At 66.3% G+C, this 17890-nt stretch overlaps 3 protein-coding genes across 3 annotated transcripts; 2 read left to right on the forward strand and 1 right to left on the reverse strand.

Moving 5' to 3' along the window:
* Positions 1-9152, forward strand: CHLRE_12g506600v5 (uncharacterized protein). The gene is made up of 12 exons (XM_001690959.2): positions 1-247; positions 373-502; positions 574-636; positions 706-786; positions 1233-1472; positions 2020-2150; positions 2358-2564; positions 2744-5787; positions 6069-6258; positions 6577-6716; positions 6882-7017; positions 7252-9152. Exons 1-12 carry the CDS (start codon positions 149-151, stop codon positions 8257-8259), a joined length of 5469 nt encoding a protein of 1822 aa, XP_001691011.2. The 5' UTR covers positions 1-148; the 3' UTR covers positions 8260-9152.
* Positions 9153-9260: 108 nt separating this feature from the next.
* On the forward strand, positions 9261-16272 carry CHLRE_12g506550v5 (uncharacterized protein). Its single transcript, XM_043068158.1, has 6 exons — positions 9261-9463; positions 9660-10147; positions 10369-10486; positions 10688-10795; positions 11419-12777; positions 13019-16272. The coding sequence occupies exons 1-6, from the start codon at positions 9434-9436 to the stop codon at positions 14240-14242; spliced, it is 3327 nt and encodes a 1108-aa protein (XP_042918209.1). The 5' UTR covers positions 9261-9433; the 3' UTR covers positions 14243-16272.
* A 42-nt stretch (positions 16273-16314) lies between these two features.
* Positions 16315-17820, reverse strand: CHLRE_12g506500v5 (uncharacterized protein). Its single transcript, XM_043068157.1, has one exon. The coding sequence runs from the start codon at positions 17687-17689 to the stop codon at positions 17282-17284; it is 408 nt and encodes a 135-aa protein (XP_042918210.1). The 5' UTR covers positions 17690-17820; the 3' UTR covers positions 16315-17281.
* Between the last annotated feature and the right edge of the window lie 70 nt (positions 17821-17890).

Genomic DNA, 17890 nt, shown 5'->3' on the forward strand with positions numbered 1-17890 from the left:
GTTGCTTCGACAGACACATTACCTAAGCACAGCGTACGCACTCTGACATAGCAACAACAACTTCCGCGTATAGGTTTCTCGTGCCTTACGAGTTCGCGAGAATGCCATGTAAAATCCTTCTCCTGATTTGTTAGAGTGACAGAACAGGATGTCTCAGCCAGCGACGGGGCCGGGTGTAGCTACCGCGGACAGTGCGCCCAAGCCGGCCAGGGTTCGCACTTCCACGCGCGTTTCACAAGCCGTCAAGGTGAAATTTGCAATTGAGATCCCATGAATCAAGAGGATGTTGTGCGCGTGGGCGTTTGGGCAGTTTGGGCCTTGCTCACAAACCGCTTGCCTGGCCCTGGCCAACCGCATCCTGCTCACATTCAGAGTGGCGTCGTGTATGGAGGCAGCGCCATCTTGGGGGCTGTGACAAATATTGCACCACACCTCAGCGGTGCTGTGGACATTTTGGTCGTCGAACAACCCGATGGCAGCAGGAAAGCAACACCCTTCTATGGTAAATTGCGCTAGGATGGACTGCTCACCCTCTGGATGCACCTGAAACATTACACCGGCCCTTGCACGCAGTGCGGTTTGGCAAATATACGGCCATGCGCACCCGCGAGCGCGATGTAAAGCTCTACGTGAATGGTAAGAAGCACTTTGGGCACTGAAAGTTGCATAGAAGGTCATCGTATGGCTTCCCACTGCGTAACGCAGGCGAACTCGCTCCCTTCAGCATGCACATCGGCATGTATGGTCAGGCCTACTTTACGGCAGAGACCGAGGAGGCCCGTGAAGGTGCGGCAGCGTCCGAGTGCAAGCCGTCATGAGCATGCGGGAAAGAGGGCCAAGAGGGCCGTTCTTGTCGTGGGCTTGGCCAGGCAGGGTCTTGGCCCAGGAGGGGGGTGCGAGGCCAGGGCTGTGCTGGCGGGCAGCAGGTGTTAGCAGTTGGCGGGCACTGCACGGGGGTGCTGCCTGCTGGCCCGCGCTGGCCAGCACTCGGCAGTCTCACAGAGCACGATGCATGCACATAAGGCATGGCTACAAGTCTGGGGCAGTGGAGGTGTATGGCAGGCGGTTTCCAGACACCGCGCTCCCGCAAACTGCCGCCGCCGCTCCTTGCACCCATCCCTGTGGCCATCTTCACCTCCTACGCGTCCTCCCCACCTCAACCCTGCCTCCCCCCCTCCCTCCCTCCCTCCCCCCTTCCCTTGCTGCCTCCCTCCCTCCTACCGCAATCCCAGGCGACGAGGACGAGCAGGACGCGCTGCTGGCCGGCATGATGTCGCCGCCCTCGGGCTACTCCAGCGGGGCGGAGGGCGCGGAGGCCGGCGCCGGCGGCAGCGCGGCCGCGGGCGAGACACTGGCCGCAGTGCGGCAGCGGATAGAGGGGGCGGGCGGCGCTGGCGGGGGCAAGGTGTCGCGCAAGGGGACCGGGGCCTCGGACGCAGCTGCCGGCGCTGCCGCTAATGGCGCCTCGTCACGTGAGTGGGGAAGCGTGTCATCGATTTTGGCTCGGTCGTTTTCCTGTTTGAATCGTCTGGGGATATGTCAAGTGTTTTGGCATGGGAACTCATGATTGTGGGACACGTCCCAGGCCCCGCCGTGCATGTATACAGCTCAGCCACTTGGACACGGTCCTTGGCGCAATCCAACTCAACCTCTCTAAATCAAGCTCCACTTTCAAGGTTCTGCACCAAAAGCTGGAAGCCCTGAGGTACGAGCCTGTGAAAATATCTTCCAAGCAGCACGTCAATTATCACCATACTCACACCCAGGCCACGGTGTGGTAGTATGGTGAGGAATGACGTGCTGCTTGGAAGGTATTTTCACAGGCTGGTATCCCAGGGCTTCCAGCTTTTGGTGCAGAACCTTGAAAGTGGAGCTTGCTTAAGAGAGGTCGATTTGGATTGCGTCAAGAACTATGCCCACGTTTGGCTGTGTCAACATGCATATCGCAACGTTATTGCGCACGCGCTGTGCGTATGTGTGCGCACAAGTGCCCCCTCCCCCCTGTGTACGGCTACACAGGCGCGTCTGGCCGCACCCCGGTGCCGGCCCTGGGCGCGGCGCCGCCCGGCGCGGCTGTGGCTGCCTCCACCGGGGCCATCGCGCCCACGCCGCCGGTCAGCCCGCCCGTGGGGTCGGCCTTTGGGCAGCAGGTGCGGCCTCACCCCTGAGCTGCGCTGCCCTGCCCTGGGCGGGGGTGCGGGGTGTGGAGGTGGGGGCCGGGCGCAACGGCGGCGCCCGTTGCGAGGCCCTCGCAGGGGGCCGGGACGTGGCAGCACTCAGCGGCACCAGCTGTGCCGTGTGCCCTGCGCCTTTACCCCTTCCTCCTAAGCTCCGCGCCCGCGCCCACGCCCACGCAGGCTGCCGCCTATACCTCCTCCCCCGCGTCGCTCCTCAAGGCGCCGTCCCTGGCTCCGCTGCTGACCGCCGCCGACCGCAACGAGTCGTTCATGTCGGCGCGCGAGACGCTGTCGCTGGCCACGCCGCTCGGGGAGGACCTAGTGGCGGCGGCGGCGTCGGCGTCGCCGGGCATGATGGCGTCCCGGCCCGCGCACATGTTCCGACAGGTGGGCCAGACTTCCCACATACACAGCACGGCGCTCGTGCGGCCCTCCTGTGCGCAATGAAGCCGTTGATATGAAGTATGTGGGGTCTTAGCTTGTGTCCAAAATAGGTTAATGTGGATGATGGAGGAGCTGACGGCCGCGCCCGGCGTGGTGCAACGCCTGCCTCGCCAACCCCGCAGAGCCTCCACCCCGGCGGCGGCAGCAGCAGCAGCCTGGCGGCGGTGAGCGAGGACGGCAACGAGGGAGCCAGCCCGCGCGGCTGGTCGGAGGCGGGCTCGGAGCCGGGCGGCGGCGCCGCGGGCAGCAGCGGCGCCGGGCAGCCGGGCGGCGCCAGCCCGCCCTGCCGCAGCCCTTTCGGCAGCCCGCCGGCGCCGGTGGTGCCGGCTCACTTGTCGGGCGCTGCTGGCGACGGGGCGGATGCCGGCGGCGGCGGCGGCGCTGGGCCGCGTCAGGGCCGGGGCCACGGCGCGGGTGACCACGGCCCCGCGCACCAGCACTGGCCCGCGCCCGGGTCGGCCATGCACCGTGGCGGCGGCGGCGGAAGCCACCCGCATCCGCACCCACACCACCAGCCGGCGCAGCAGCCGCAGCACACCCAGTTTGGCTTCCCAGACAACCACCGCTCCCCGGCCTCGGCCGCAGGAGCACAGGGCGCGCCCGGCGGCGGGCGCGCGGGCAGCCAGGGCCGGGATGGCAGCGCGGTCGGCGGGTCCGCCATGGGGCCGTACGGCGTTCCCGCGCCGCTGCCGCTGCAGCTGAGCGGCGGCGGTGTGCACAGCTCTCCGCCGGGGCACGGCTCGGGGCAGGCGGTCATGTGCGCGGCGTGCGGGGCGCTATCGCCCAGCTCGGCCTGGCCCTCGCCGCCGCCGCCGCATGGCGGCATGGCGCTGCCGCCGCTGCCGCACCGGCCCGACGGCCACGGCGTCGCGCACGGGCACCAGCAGCAGTACCAGCAGGGGGCGCGCCTGCAGCCGTCGGTGGACTGGGCAGCGCTGCTCGGGCCAGGGCCAGCGGCAGGGCCAGGGGCAGGGGCGGGGGGCGAAGCGGTGGCGCCTGCTGGGTTGGCAGGCGGCCACACGGGCCCCAAGACCTATGCCGCGGTCGCTGCCGACCCCCCGCACCCGCACCCTCACCCACACCCGCACCACCCGCACCCGCACCCACACTACCACGCGCCGCCGCCGCCGCCCGCGGAGCTGCCGCGGCCCTACGCCGTGCCCATCGACCTGGCCTCGCTGCCGCGGCCCGTGCCCGGCCACATTGCCGCCGCCGGTGCTGCTGGCGCCGGCGACAGCCTGGCCGCCACCACTGCGGAGGGGGCGCTGCCGGGCCACGGCTCCGGCTCGGGCTCCCACGCCGCCGTCAGCCTGCTGTCCACCAGCCTGCGGTCCGCTGGCAGGGCCGCCGGCTCACATGTGGCGGATGATGCGGCGGCGGCGGCGGCGCGCTCGGCGCCGGCTGCCGACGCTGCCGCTGCGGCGGCGCGAGTGGTTGTGTCCATCCGGGCCCTGCCGGACGGCCGGGTGCGGCTGCAGCTCACCGTGGTGGCGCCGCCGCCCTGGCACCTGCCGCTGCCGCTGCCCACCGCCTTTGCCACGCCGGCACAGCCGCAGCTGCCCGGGCTGCCGCTGGCCCCCGGCTACGGGCACACAGCGGCGCACGCCCACAGCGGCGCGCCGGCGGCGGCGACCGCGGGGCGTGCCGGCTCCGCCCTGCTGGACGGCGCCGCCTCGGTGGCCAGTGACGGCGGCTACCTGGGTGACGGCGAGCGCGGCGACTCGCGGCCGCGGCCGGGAGGGGGCTACGTGGCGGGCGCAGGCGCGGCCGTGGCGGGGCCGCACAGGCAAGGCATCCCTGTCGGCGCGCACGGCCACTACCAGCACCCACACCCGCACCCGCACCACCAGCCCCACGACCACACGCAGCACGCAGTCCACCGCGACTTTGGCATCGCTGCGGCCGCGGGCGCCGCCGGCGTTGGCATCAAGCTGGGGGCGCTTGCAGCGGACGACGCGTCCGCGTTCCCGCACTCTGCATCCGCGCCGCTGCCGGTCAGCGCGTTGGACGCGGCTGCGGCCGCGGCGGCGGCGGCCGGCGGCGCCGCGGGCCGCGAAGGCGGCGCAGTGGGCCGGACCATTACTGGCATGGGCGTCGGCATGGGCAGCGGCATGCAACGCGTGTCATCACAGGCGCAGCTGCCGGCCGCTGACGTCGCAGTCCCGGGCGCCGCGGCTACGCATGCCACAGCGCTGCTGCCGCAGCCGTCTCCGCCGGCGTCCTCGCCGCTGCCGCAGCCGGCGGCGGTGCTGGAGCTGTCGCTGTGCGGCCGGCTGCTGACGCCGCAGCTGCCGTACCCGGTGGTGGCGGCGCTGTTCGACGGCCAGCGCTTGTCGGAGGAGGCGTTTGCGGCGCAGGGCGGCGCGCTGCTGTCCAGCCCAGACCTGGCGGTACGACTGGGGGCCACCGGCGCCATCTACACCTGGCAGGCGCTGTCGGCGGCGCTGGTGGGGCTGCTGGCGTACGGCACGTGCCGCGTGCCGCCGGACACGCCCTGCTGGGTGCCGCCGGCGCTGGAGGGCGCCGTGGGAGCCGTGGGAGCAGGTGCAGGTGTCGGCGCTGGCGGAGCGGGTGGGGATGTGTCTGGGGCCATGGCCGCGGCCGTGGCGTCGCTGCTGGCGACTGCGGTCGGGGGAAGGGACGGCGCCTTGCCAGGCGGGCCGGGCGGCATGGGCATGGGCATGGGCGGGCTTAACAGCGCCACCGCCACACCGAAGAAGGGCGCCCCCGGCGCCGTCGCCACCAGCAGCGGCGGCAGCTGGCGGCTGTGGCCCTTCGGCACCCGACGCGACCCGAACGGCCGCACCTCCGCCACGGGGGCGGCGCCGGTGGTGCCCGCTGGCAGCGTCAGCTTCGCCGCCGGCTCCCCGCCGCTGAGCAGCCCCCTGGCACTGCGGCAGGGCTCCTCCGGCGCCGCCGGCTTCGCGACCTACTCGGCGCCACTGCCGCGCCAGGCGTCGTCGGGGCTGGGCGCCGGCGAGGAGGGCGAGGACAAGGGGCTGGTGGCGGCCACGGCCTCGCGCGACATGCTGGGCGCGCGCGGCAGCGGCAGCCGGCGTGTGCGGGAGGACGGCGTGGCGCTCATCACCAAGAAGAGCCTCACGCCGGCGCCGGAGCAGCTGGCGGCGCTGCCTCTGCGGCACGGCCAGAACACCATCTCCTACAAGTGAGTGGTGTGGGCACCGGTGCGGTAGTACCGTGGTGGTATGGTATCTGGCGGCGTGGGGGTTGGGCCGTGCGGCAGCCTTGCGCCCGTGCCGCTTCCGCCTCCGTCGTATGATCCGTCTACCCATGCCCGGTCTGTTACTGGCTCCCATGGCTTTCGTGCACCGACGGGCTCCTGTCGCCTCTCGTGTGTGTACGCTCCTCTATCCACACAACAGCAACAGCAACAACAGAACCGCATCCTCTTCACAGACACAAAATTAATCTACCTCAAACGCGCAGGATCGGCAGCGCCGAGCTCAAGGCGTACGTGTACTACCTGCCCTGGCGCACCAAGATCGTCATCTCAGACATCGACGGCACCATCACCAAGTCGGACGTGCTGGGCCACCTGCTGCCCGCCATGGGACTGGACTGGAGCCACCCCGGCATCGCGCAGCTGCTCACCAACATCCGCCAGAACAACTACCTGGTGAGGGAGAGGGCGAATCCCCCAATTTTTTATGGGGGGATTCGCGGCAGTGTTCGTGGGAAGCTGCTGGTGCCCTGGATTTGGGGAGCATTGTTGGGCGTGGGAGCGGCGGCGGGGGCGGTGTCAGCTGTGAGTGTGCTGCCTTGACCGCTGGGCTGCTGGCACTTGGCAGCATGTGCGCTCAGCCGGCCTTGGGCCAGATCCGCTAGGTCGATAAGTCCTCTCCGCTGCCCAATCCCGCACCTGACACACGCGCCCTCCTCCTTCTCGTCCTCGTCCTCCTCCTCCTCCTCCCCCTCCCCCTGCCCCTCCCTCCAGATCATGTACCTGTCCTCTCGCTCCATCGGCCAGGCCAACATCACGCGCGACTTCATCAACAGCCTGGTGCAGGGCGAGCACCGCATGCCGCTGGGGCCGGTCATCATCTCGCCGCACGGCCTGCTGCCCTCGCTGTACAGGTGCGTGCGTGCGTGCGTGCGTGTGCGTACCAGATGCCTGTGAGGAAGGAAACACGCAGGGCAGCACTACAGGATGCGGTGCGATGCTCGCTTGTCGGACACACGCGCCTCACCTGTCGCGGTGCCCCATGTCCTGCATCCCCCCTCCCCCCATACGGCCGCCAGGGAGATGATCCTGCGGCGGCCGCACGAGTTCAAGATCGCCACCCTGCAGGACATCCGCGCGCTGTTCCCGCCCGACTGGAACCCCTTCTACGCCGGCTTTGGCAACCGCGACACAGACGAGATCAGCTATAAGGAGGTGCGCGCCGTGGGCGTCGGCAGTCGCAGTGGCAGTGGCAGTGGCAGTAGCAGTGGCAGTGGCTGTGGCTGTGGCAGTGGCAGTGGCACACGCGCCTGAGGATGTGCCGAGTGGGGATGTGTTGGCACGGGCAAAGCCTCTCGGGGCTTGCTTTCATTTTCCTCGCCTGTCGCTGTGGCCCAGTTGCTCACACACACTGTTGCTCCCCCACGGCGCCTTGTGTGTGCACCGCAGGTGGGCATGCAGCCCAAGCGCATCTTCATCATCAACCCGCGCGGCGAGCTGCGGCAGCCCGCCGACACCGCCGCCGACCCCGCCATCGCCGCCGCCCTGTCCACCATCAGTGCCGCAGCCGCAGTGGCCGTGGCCGCATCCGCCGCCTCGGCACCGGTTCTGGCCACCGCCGCCTCCGGCGCCTCCGCCGCCACCATTCCCCACTCCTTGTCCAGCGCGCTGCCCTCGGCCGTCTCCGAGCCGCCGCCCGCCACCGACTCGACCGCGGCGGCCAGCACCAGCGGCGGCGCCGCCCACCCCGCGCCTGAGCGGCAGGCCTCGGACGTGTCCGCCCTGACCTCGAGCACCCCCGACCTCGCCGCCGTGTCCGCACCCGTGCTGGGCAGCAGCGCCACGCCGGCGCCGCCGGTGCGCAGTGCCACCGTGCCCGCGCGCGGCAGCCGGGCCGCGGCCGCCGACGGCAAGGCCGCGGTGGCGGCGCTGTCGCTGTCCGCCATCAATGACCTGGTGCACGACCTGTTCCCGCCGCTGCGCGACGGCGAGCCTGCGCCGTCGTCGTCAGCCGGCTCCACCGCGGCGTCGGAGCAGGGCCACCTGGAGGGCGAGGAGCAGGAGGCGGAGGGCGAGGAGCAGGAGGCAGCGGGGGAGGAGGCTGAGGAGGAGGCGGAGGAGGAGGCTGAGGAGGAGGCGGAGGAGGAGGCGGAGGAGGGGGAAGCAAAGCCGGCGGCCGCAGCGGACAGATTCAAGGGCCCCAGCAGCCGCCCAGCGGCCCCAGCTGGTCCTGCAGAGACTACCAGTAGTCAGGGGAAGGGGAAGAACGGTGAAGCTAGCAACGGCTCTGCAGCGGCAGGAGCGGCGGCAACGGCTGGGTCGGAGGGCGAGCACCGCGGCGATGGTGCTGCGGCGGCGCGGCTGCATGGCGCGGCCAAAGGAAAAGCTCGACGGCAGCAGGCGGCAGGAGCGAAGGGAGGTGCCGGCGGCAAGGCCGGGGCGCCGGAAGCGGACTAAGCCAAGTGATGCGGAGTGCTTTTGTGGCTGGGTGACAGGAGCGAGCAGCACCGGATGCAGACGCATCGAGGGGCTTTCGACGAGGGTTGCACGAGTGAGGGTTGTGATTTGCGATGCAAATCTCAAGTGAGGGGTGGTGATTCTTTATGGGTAGACCCAGGCAGGGCTTGTGCGGACCGACTTGAGGACTTCCGCTCAGTTGCCCACTGCTTGGATGGCGCTGAGAGTAGGGGCATGCATGAGAGGAGGCTAGGTAGGATATGTATGGTACAGTTTGATCGTCATGTGACACAAGCAAGCGGTGACGCCGTGACAGGGTCTGAGGCAGCAAGGCTGAAGAGCAGTGTACGGCAACACTGGGCGTGTTATAGGCAATACTCAGGAGGGCAAGAGCGGGAATCCGATTGCTGTATGCCTTATTCTAATGTATATAGATGCGACTTCCGGCCACTTGGTGCGGTCGCCCTGAGTTTCCAGTATGCGGGTGTCATTGCGGTCGGGAGGGCGGGGATGTGTGTCTCGGCACCCCGTCTCGGCAGTGTCGACAGTGCGCGCAGCGCTGAAGACATGCATGTGCACCGACCGTGTCAAGGACATGAGCTGGAGAGGTAATGAAGTGTGTGCGCATGCGGGGAAATGAGCAACCGGCGCCGAATACGCATTCGCCTTCATGATGCTTTTTTCGGTCCTCACCCCAGTCGGTCATTGTGTGACGCGTGAGCTCAACAACAATAACATTTACGCTGACTTCTATCATAATCACGACTTGACACAGCGAAAAAGCAACGCCACTGGCGCTTCTCACATCTCGCGTACTCACCACGAAGTACTCTCTTGCGGGGTTCACCATTACATGCGGTGTATGTGCAAACAGACTAATGGAACACTATCAACACAGTGATAACATCCAGCGGACTTTCCAACTGTGTGTGCTGCTGCCGGTGACCAAAGCCGACAGTTCGTGACAAATAGCACCCCAATGTTTTAAGTATTGAGACCAAGGTGTGATACGATGAAGGCAACATCAGCGCTGGTCTTGATAACGTTGATTGCGCTGGTGGGCTTGCGGGCCCCTGCCGCGTACAAGCTCTTCTCCACCTCGGATAGTGGTACTCTGTCAAGTGAAACTACTCAAATATGGAGATACGGACAAGGGGACGCAGGCTGCCAGGACATGTCTGCATATGGCAGCTCGCATTGCCAGGTGGGTCCAAGGACTGCGGCACTGAACAATACTGTTACTCGCTACAGTGCACAATATACCGTTGACCCAACGTCTTAGACGAGCTGTCTACAGCGCGGCAGTACTGCCGCGCGGATGCCAAGTAGCCCCACCGCCAAATTGTCGCGCACACGCCAATTGCTAGATGCATCTGCCACCCGCTGATCTGCGCACGCAGACTGTCGATGAATTGGGTGCCAAAAGCGCGGTGTGTGTCCTTCCTGCCTTCCTGGGTGGCACCATCGACCCGGGGCGCCTGCTCAGCGGCGCCAGCGCGCCTCTCCTACTAGACAGCGACCTTTCTAACATCGGTGGCCCAGTTCAACTAGGCAGCGTAAACGCCTTCGGCCTGGGGGCCAGCCAGCTGGTGGTGACGGCGACGGCCGAGTGCGGCTGGCTCTTGCTTGCGCCGCCCGCCGTGACGTTTGGCACCGCCGATGGCGATGCCGAACAGGTCAGCCAAGATCTGACGTCAACAGATGGCGCCGCAGCCCCGGACAGCAGCAGTGCGGATCCGGATCCGGCGTTCAGGCAGCTGTACAGCTGCGGATCCACGCAGCTGGATCTGCCGCAAGAACTGAGCCAGCAGCTGACGTCGGCTGGTGAGGGCGACGCGGCAGCGCCGTCACTGCCGCTGACCGTGCGGTTGCGGATGGCGAGGCTGGGGTAAGCGGTGGTGGGGGACCGGGCGTCGATGGGAAGGCACATGTGGCATAGCGCGGATATCGCGGGCCAGCAGGGGTCATGCGCTGGCCTGGCGTGGGCTTGCGCGGGTGGCGTGCCTTCAAGTTTGGGAACCAAGGGGCTGCCAGGAGCCAGTTGTGGCACGTGAGGAGTGTGAGGGTCACCAGCTTTCCCTGAAACCATGCAATGCCCCTCTGCTCCAGGGCGGCCGCGTCTGGCACCGGCGGCGGCTCCTCCTGCTCCTCGCTGGGACCCGAGGTGCTCATAACGCGCCGGCTGGAGCTGCGGCCACCCTCGCTGCCGTCGGAGGCCGTCACGCAGGTGCGGAAGTGTGGTGCGGTGCGGTGCCGTGTGGGGTGAAACGTGCATGCATGCGGGTTGCGGCCGCTTGAGGAGACTCGGGGCAGAGGTGGTGCGCTGCGGTGGGGCTGGCAACTGGCTGCCTTGGGGGACGTGGGCTGTGCGCTCCCAAATGAGGCGGCTGTCAGCCCTCCCTGACTCCCGGTCGCTTTGCGCCCACAGCGCTGGGCGGAGAGCTCCAAGTCTACATCGGCGGGCGAGAGTGCGCAGCTGCTGAGCGCGGCAGTGGCGCCGGAGGGATTTGACCTTGTCACCACCGCCAGCCTGCAGGTGCGTGTGTGTCTACGTGTGTGTGTGTGTGTGTGTGTGTGTGTGTGTGTGTGTGTGTGTGTGTGTGTGTGTGTGTGTGTGTGTGTGGTGCTATCACCTGGCAGGGCGCCCGAAGCGTGAGGAACGCGCGTCAGCAAGCTACCGTGAAGTTACGACACGCACATGCTCTGCCTGCGCGGATATAGTGCCGGTTATGACTCGGTGATGGGTGGGGTGGTTACAGGCGCTCAAGGAGTCCTTGCTAGCTAATGTAGTTAGCGGACTTGGCGAGGGCCGGGAGGTCGCAAAACGGTGGGACATACTGCGGACATTGGCCCAGACGATGTCATGTTTGCGGACCTCCTACGGTGATGTAGCTAGATTTCTTGCGTTGTCGCAAGGTTGCCCTCAGCTTCGCTTTGCAACGCGCACGTGGGATCATTCACGCCATCGTAATTGTTGTACCAAGCGATTGAGCTGTCGCGGCAGTATCTTGCCTGCAAAATTGTGCCGGGCGCGCGTAACCGGGCGCCCCTCTTCCGTTCCCCCCTGCTGGTCCTGGCCCACCTTCCCACACACACAATTTCACACTGTCGCACGACCAAACCGTGTCCCGCCCCAATCACTCATTGGCCGTCGAACAGGTCCGTGTGGGCGAGGAAGAGCAGCTGGTGGTGCGGCAGCTGCGAGGCACAGGCGACGTCCTGGACGCCTCGCTTGCGGCCTACAACGTCTCGTACGCCCTCGCAGGCCTCCGGCTGCCCGGCACAACCCAGTCCGATGACGGCAGTAGCAGCAGCGGCACCGGCAGTAGCAGCCACGCCAGCCGCTGCCAGGCGGCGGCGGCGGCGCAGGCGGAGCTGCTGGCGGCGGCGCTGGGTCTGCCGCCGGCCAACGTCACCGTGACCTGCTCCGCGGCTGAGGCCGCTGCCAAGCAAGGCCTGATGGTTGTGGCGCCATCAGAAGCGGAGGCAGATGCCGCCAGCGGTGGCGCCGCTGCCTCAATGGCGGCGCTGGCCAGCGCCGCCGACGCCTCAGCGGCTGCATTTGCCGCCGCTAGCGCCTTCGCGTCAGCCACGTGCCCGGGCGGCCTCGCCGCACAGCAGACGCTGTCGGAGCAGACGGCGGCGGCAGGCGTGGCGTTGGTGTCGCTCTCATTCCTGCTGTCGCCCGACGTCGATCCACGCGCGTTCGCTGCCACCGTGCGCCGCCTGCTCACGCCGCTGGCGTCACAAGCCCAGGCTCAGGCCCTGCAGGGACAGGCGCAGCAGGGACAGGCGCAGCCTCTTGCGGTGTACCTGTGTCTGTCGTCCGCAGCCAGCTTCAGTGAGGCGGTCGGCGCAGGTGCAGGTGTTGGTGCAGGTTCTACTGCTACTGCTGCCACAGCCTCGGCTGCCTCGGTGGGGACTGCCACCTCTGGTGGGGACGACCTGCAGGGCGCGGACATCCTCAGCGTGCTGGCGCTGCGGATGCGGGTGGATGTAGCTGGCGGCAGCTGGAGCGTGGCGGCGGGCGGCGGGCTGACGCTGCGGAACGGCGGCCCCGCCGCCAACGCCATCGGTCCCGCCGGCAGCGGCGGCGGCAGTAGCAGTGGCAGCAGCAGCAGCAGCGGCGGCGGCAGTAGCAGTGAGGGCGTGACGTTGGAGTTGGGAGTGGAGTCTCTCACTGCGCGGGCGGGGCTGGTGGGGCCGGGGGCTGGCGGCAGCGGCGGCGCGGGGCCAGGTGGCGCCGCGATCGCTCCTGTGCTCAACCCTGAGGGCGTGATCCCTGGCGGCAGCCCGCCCACAGTTGGTGGGCCGCCGCCGTCGGGCAGCAGGGCCAGCCCGCCGCCGGGTGTGGGGCCTGTGGTGGGCGGTGTCGGCACGGGTGTCGGCGCCGCCGGTGGCAGTAGCACGTCGGACACGGGCGTGTCAACCACCATCCTGGGGGTGGTTGCGGGCGCCTCGGCCACCGCGACGCTGCTGCTGGTGGCGCTGATAGCACTCATTCTGCGCAAGTACAAGGTAGGATGCGCCTGCATCCACGCAATCCTCCTCAGCTCGTGCGTACGACCTGGCGTGTGTGGGTGCATGCTCGTGCCGCCTTACCCACCCTGTCCCAGCCTCAGGGCTCCGGGTACCGTGTGTAAAGCTCCTTCATGCTCCGACGGCTCCTGATCACCGCTGCTCGCTGGGGCCGCCTTCTCACCATGCCACCCCTGGTGCCCGTGGCCTCCCTGCTTCCCCACCCACCCACACACCCCAGGCGCACCGCACGCAACTGTACCTGTCCTCCATTGGGAAGCCGCTAGGCAAGGACGGCAGGTCGCGCCGCGCCAGCAGCGCCGGTGACGACCTGTCCCCCAGCGCTTCCACCATCTCCCTGCACCGCACGCCGCGCGCCGCCACACTGCCGCGCGCCACAGTCGCCTTCACCCTCGATCCCGCCGACGCCACAGACGGCTGCAGGGGCTACCCCGGCGCAATCGTATCCGCCGCGGCTGTGGCTGTTGGCAATGCCGGCGGCGGCAGTGACGGCTGGAGCCGAGTGCCGCCGCCACACGCGTCTGCCGCCGGCGCCGCGGCCTTGGGCGCGGCGGCGTCTCCGCCGCCTCCGCCGCTGCCGCATGGCCAGTCGCCACTGGCAACGCAAGGCTCGTTCATGCAGTCGGCCCTGCGGCGGCTCATCAGCGTCAGCTCGATCCCCTCAGTGACCTCAGTCGGCGACCTCAGCGCGCTTGAGATGAGGGCGCTGGAGGCCGGCGAGCAGCGCATGAGCGGTGGCGGCGCCGCTCCGCTGTCGCCGCCGCTGCCGCCGCCGCCGCGGCCGCTAGCGGTTAGCCCGGCCGGGGGCCGAGGTGCAGGCATGGCAGTGGGCGCGGGTGCTGCAGGTGGAGGCGGCAGCTATTGCAGCTCGCCATATGCGTCGTCGGCACCAGCGCCGGCGGCGGCGGAGGTATCCCTATTCACGGCCCCTGCTGCGGCAGTGCGGGCAGTAGCGGGCGGCGGCCGGCGGGGCAGTGCTGGTGGTGTGTCTGGTGGTGCTGTCCGCCAGCCCGCTGCCTCCATCACTCTTGGACCAAAAGCAGCCACCACCTCCGTCGTGTTGGGTCCAGCGATGGCGGCGGCGCCAGGGCCCGGGCCGCTGCCGCGCGCGGCGCCGCCAGCAGCGGCAGCGGCGGCGCTGCGTCCAGCGCCCCAGCCTGCGAGCGCTGCGGCGGCGCCGCCGCCTGTGCAGCAGGCGCAGTCGCCGCGCATTGCGCCGCCAGTTCTGCCGCTGCAGTGGCTGTCGCCGCCGCGGTCGGCGCCCGCATCGCCCGCATTGCAGCCACCGCCGGCGGCACCACCACCGGCCCCGATCAGGCACGTGCCAGCCGTACTCCCAGAGCCGCAGGCAATGGTGGCGTCGGCTGTGCTGCCAAGCACGCAGCCTCGGGCGCCGGAAGTAATGATGCTGATTACGAACCCATTGGCCGAATCGCACCAGTAACTCTGCATGTCGTTGCGGTGCACTGCAAGGCCACTGCAAGGCCACCTGCCGGCGCACACGCCGTCCGGTCACCAATCCGGATTTTCTTACTCATGTTCGGCGCATTCGCCGGCGATGCCGCCAGACGTGGCCGATAAAGTGCATAGGAGTAAGACATATCCTTTTCACGCGTGGGTATTAGACATTCAACACCCCGAAACAGGCTTGGGCCGACCAAACGCAATTTTATGGCTCGATCTCTGTCGGCGCCGGCTTGGGCGCCGGACGTAGCTCCGTGAAGGAGTTGAGTTTTGGGAGCATGATGATAAGGGCATTCATGTGGTCACCAAGTTGGGGATCCGAGTCAGGCGGTGCAAGGGGGAGGCTGCGGCGCACGCAGCCCGATTCCGCAAGGGATTCATGGACCACCGTTCATAGGGATTCATTCTCAACCCTTACGTTGTGGAAATAAGCGTGGGTGTCCAGATGTACATGACGAGACTACGGCGGACGAGAATGTGCCGTATTTATAGCTCGCTTATCAGGGTAATCTTTGGGACAAGTGCAAGCTTGCAGGACGATTGCCTAAGGTTGCTGTCGCAGGAATGCGAAACCGGCTGCTAGAGATTCGTGCAGTGCCCTTTCTGTGTCTGTGTCTGTCATGCGGAGCCTGCAGAGCCCACGTCTATTGCGAATGCATGAGATCTGATGAAATGATCTGATGAGATAGCCATACGACTCAGCCAGCTGCCATTCTGGGGCCTTCCTAATGTTTGGGGTCGGGTCTGATGGGCGCTGCTTTGTGCAGGTAACGTCAAGGGTCGCGTGATCGCCCACTTGCCGCCGCCAGGTGTCGTGCAGGCTTGCTTTGTCTTGCTGGGGTCTCAGCAGCTGCTCGGCTGGGCCCTGTGGGACTCCGCATACCCTTGCGCGCGGCGACAACCAGGTGACGCAAATGCGCTGCGAGAACCGTCGACAGCTTGCTGACAGTGGCGCAGGAGGTTCGAGCCTTGAGTGTAATTTTGTAGTGTGATTGAACCGCGCAGGTGAATTGTGTGGTTGAAATACAGCGGTCAAGAACCGCGGCTGCCATGGCAGGGAAGCGCACGTGGTGTCCTCTCCTGCAAATGGCCTACAGTGGCCACTGTCACTGTGCGCGTGCGTCCATTGTGAAGGTCCTAGACGTAACGTCTGACACAACTGCTTTGCGTGGGAATGACACGGTTTCGCCGACGTGTGTGCTCTGGCTGGGGACCGGGCATGGGGAAAGTGTGTAACGCGCGCGCATGCTGTGCTGGAGAGCCTTCATGCAGGCTTTTTAGGTCACTTGGATACGTTCCGTGGCTATCCGTGGCTATCCGTGGCTATTTACCGTATCTGTTCGTGGCATACAATAGTGTGAGCTGGTTCTCTGGCGTTGACTGGGAGGTTCACACGCCTTATCGCGTGGTGTGCTCTCGTGTGTGTGTGTGTGTGTGTGTGTGTGTGTGTGTGTGTGTGTGTGTGTGTGTGTGTGTGTGTGTGTGTGTGTGTGTGTGTGTGTGTGTGTGTGTGTGTGTGTGTGTGTGTGTGTGTGTGTGTGTGTGTGTGTGTGTGTGTGTGTGTGTGCTCGTGTGTGGATCCAATGCAACAGGCGTGATGGGCCCCTGCCCCCAGCCAAAGCTTAGGGCCGGCTGGCATAATTTTGACATTTACCAATAATGTGATGTGAGTGCTGTTGTGTTCATGGTCGCTTTAAATGCAGCATGACAAGAGGCGCTATGGGGGTCTTCTGTGGGTCTGAGATCGACCCTTTTCGGACTGCCCAGCAGGCCCAGCTTACTACATACCAAGGGCTTGCTACCCTGAAACATACATTGCACAGCATTCTTAATCCTCAACAAGAGAGTCTCGTCAATAGGAATGTATGACGTGCGATTGACGCTTTAAAGCGAAGGGTCATCGTGTGAAAGGGACATGGTAGTCGGCACACCCAGCCCCGCGGTGCATGTGCTGACTGCTGAGCTGCACTGCTGCAGTGTTGACGTACCGTCTTGTAAGCTCCGGCGCCCCCTGTCCCATGCTTCTTCTCAGGGGTGCACCCAGGGTTGCGTAGTTCGTAGTACGCGTACTATGTACCACGTACTGGACGCTGCCCTGCTTCTTCAAAACACGCTGACGCCATAAGTCTGATAATTGGCCCACAGTTTTAGCTTAGTAGCTTTTAACGCTACGGATCGGCCCCCACATGCCCAGCTGGTTCTACGCACGCCACTGCTTTAGGTGTCGAGTTGTCTCCCCGGCCTCTCCGCCCTCTCGGGCTTTCGTCAGCGCTCCCTGAGTGGACTGAGGCGCATGCACGCTATCTCGCCCCTGCCCAATGACGCTGCATGCTAAAAGTAACAACGCCTCACGGGCTCACGGCTCCGCGCGATACCGTACTCAATGCCGGTGGGCAACATTGCCGCCAGACAAGGGAACACAGGCTCGCAGCCACACAGTAGTAGATAGATGCACCCCTTCGTCTGCTAATTGTGCAGCACGGCGACCCCGCCCCCTCCCCCCCGCGCCTCTCTGCTTCTTCATGGGAAGAGTAAAGCGCCCCCGCCGTAATAAAGGGCCAACACGCTGGCCCCGCACCCATACCGCCGCACTGGTCATTAGTGGCGGATATGCTACCAGAAGTCGACGGCGACAGGAGAGCAGACGAGTCCCTCCAGCCAGGGGCCAGGGAGGGTCGTGCTGGGCAGATGACGCAAGGTAAATGTCAAGGAAGCCGGGCCTTTCTAACGCATGTAATGTGATGTTTTGGGGATACCGGAACTACTGCGAAGGGGCACTCTACGCGCTGTGACAGGGGTATCAGGTTTGCTACTGACCGCCGACAGACAGGCATGGATGGGTTGGATCATTTGGATGGAGTCCATGAGAGGCCTTCCCTTCACAGCGTGGCGGGACTCCTGGCATTGCCACCCAAGTCAGGCCAAACAGGTGGTGTTAAGAAACACCGAGTTTGATTGTAGGCGTGCACCCGAGAGGGCACACGCCTAGGCGCCTAGGCAACAGCAGCCAGCGCTGCGCTTAAGCGCGCTCGCCACGGATGCGGCGGGCCAGCTGGATGTCCTTGGGCATGATGGTCACACGCTTGGCGTGGATGGCGCACAGGTTGGTGTCCTCGAACAGGCCCACCAGGTAAGCCTCAGCAGCCTCCTGCAGCGCCAGCACGGCCTGGCTCTGGAAGCGCAGGTCGGTCTTGAAGTCCTGGGCAATCTCGCGGACCAGGCGCTGGAACGGCAGCTTGCGGATCAGCAGCTCAGTCGACTTCTGGTACTTGCGAATCTCACGCAGCGCCACGGTACCGGGGCGGTAGCGGTGAGGCTTCTTCACACCGCCGGTGGCGGGGGTCTTACGAGCGGCCTTGGTGGCCAGCTGCTTGCGGGGCGCCTTGCCACCGGTAGACTTGCGGGCAGTCTGCTTGGTGCGGGCCATCTTGGACAGGTGATTGGGAAGACTAGAAATAGAAGAGGTATGCAAAAATGTTTAGCTGTCTATAACCTGGGTGCCGTTTGGCTATAAGAGGGTAAATCGTGGGCGTTGTTTGACCGCAACCGCCGATGGTCAAACCTGGCACAGGCGAGGCTGAGAACGATCGGCAAAAAGCCCGTTGGCGCCCCGCCCCTCTGCGCCCGC

This window comes from Chlamydomonas reinhardtii, chromosome 12, assembly GCF_000002595.2.
Source record: "Chlamydomonas reinhardtii strain CC-503 cw92 mt+ chromosome 12, whole genome shotgun sequence".
NCBI classification, from domain to species: domain Eukaryota; kingdom Viridiplantae; phylum Chlorophyta; class Chlorophyceae; order Chlamydomonadales; family Chlamydomonadaceae; genus Chlamydomonas; species Chlamydomonas reinhardtii.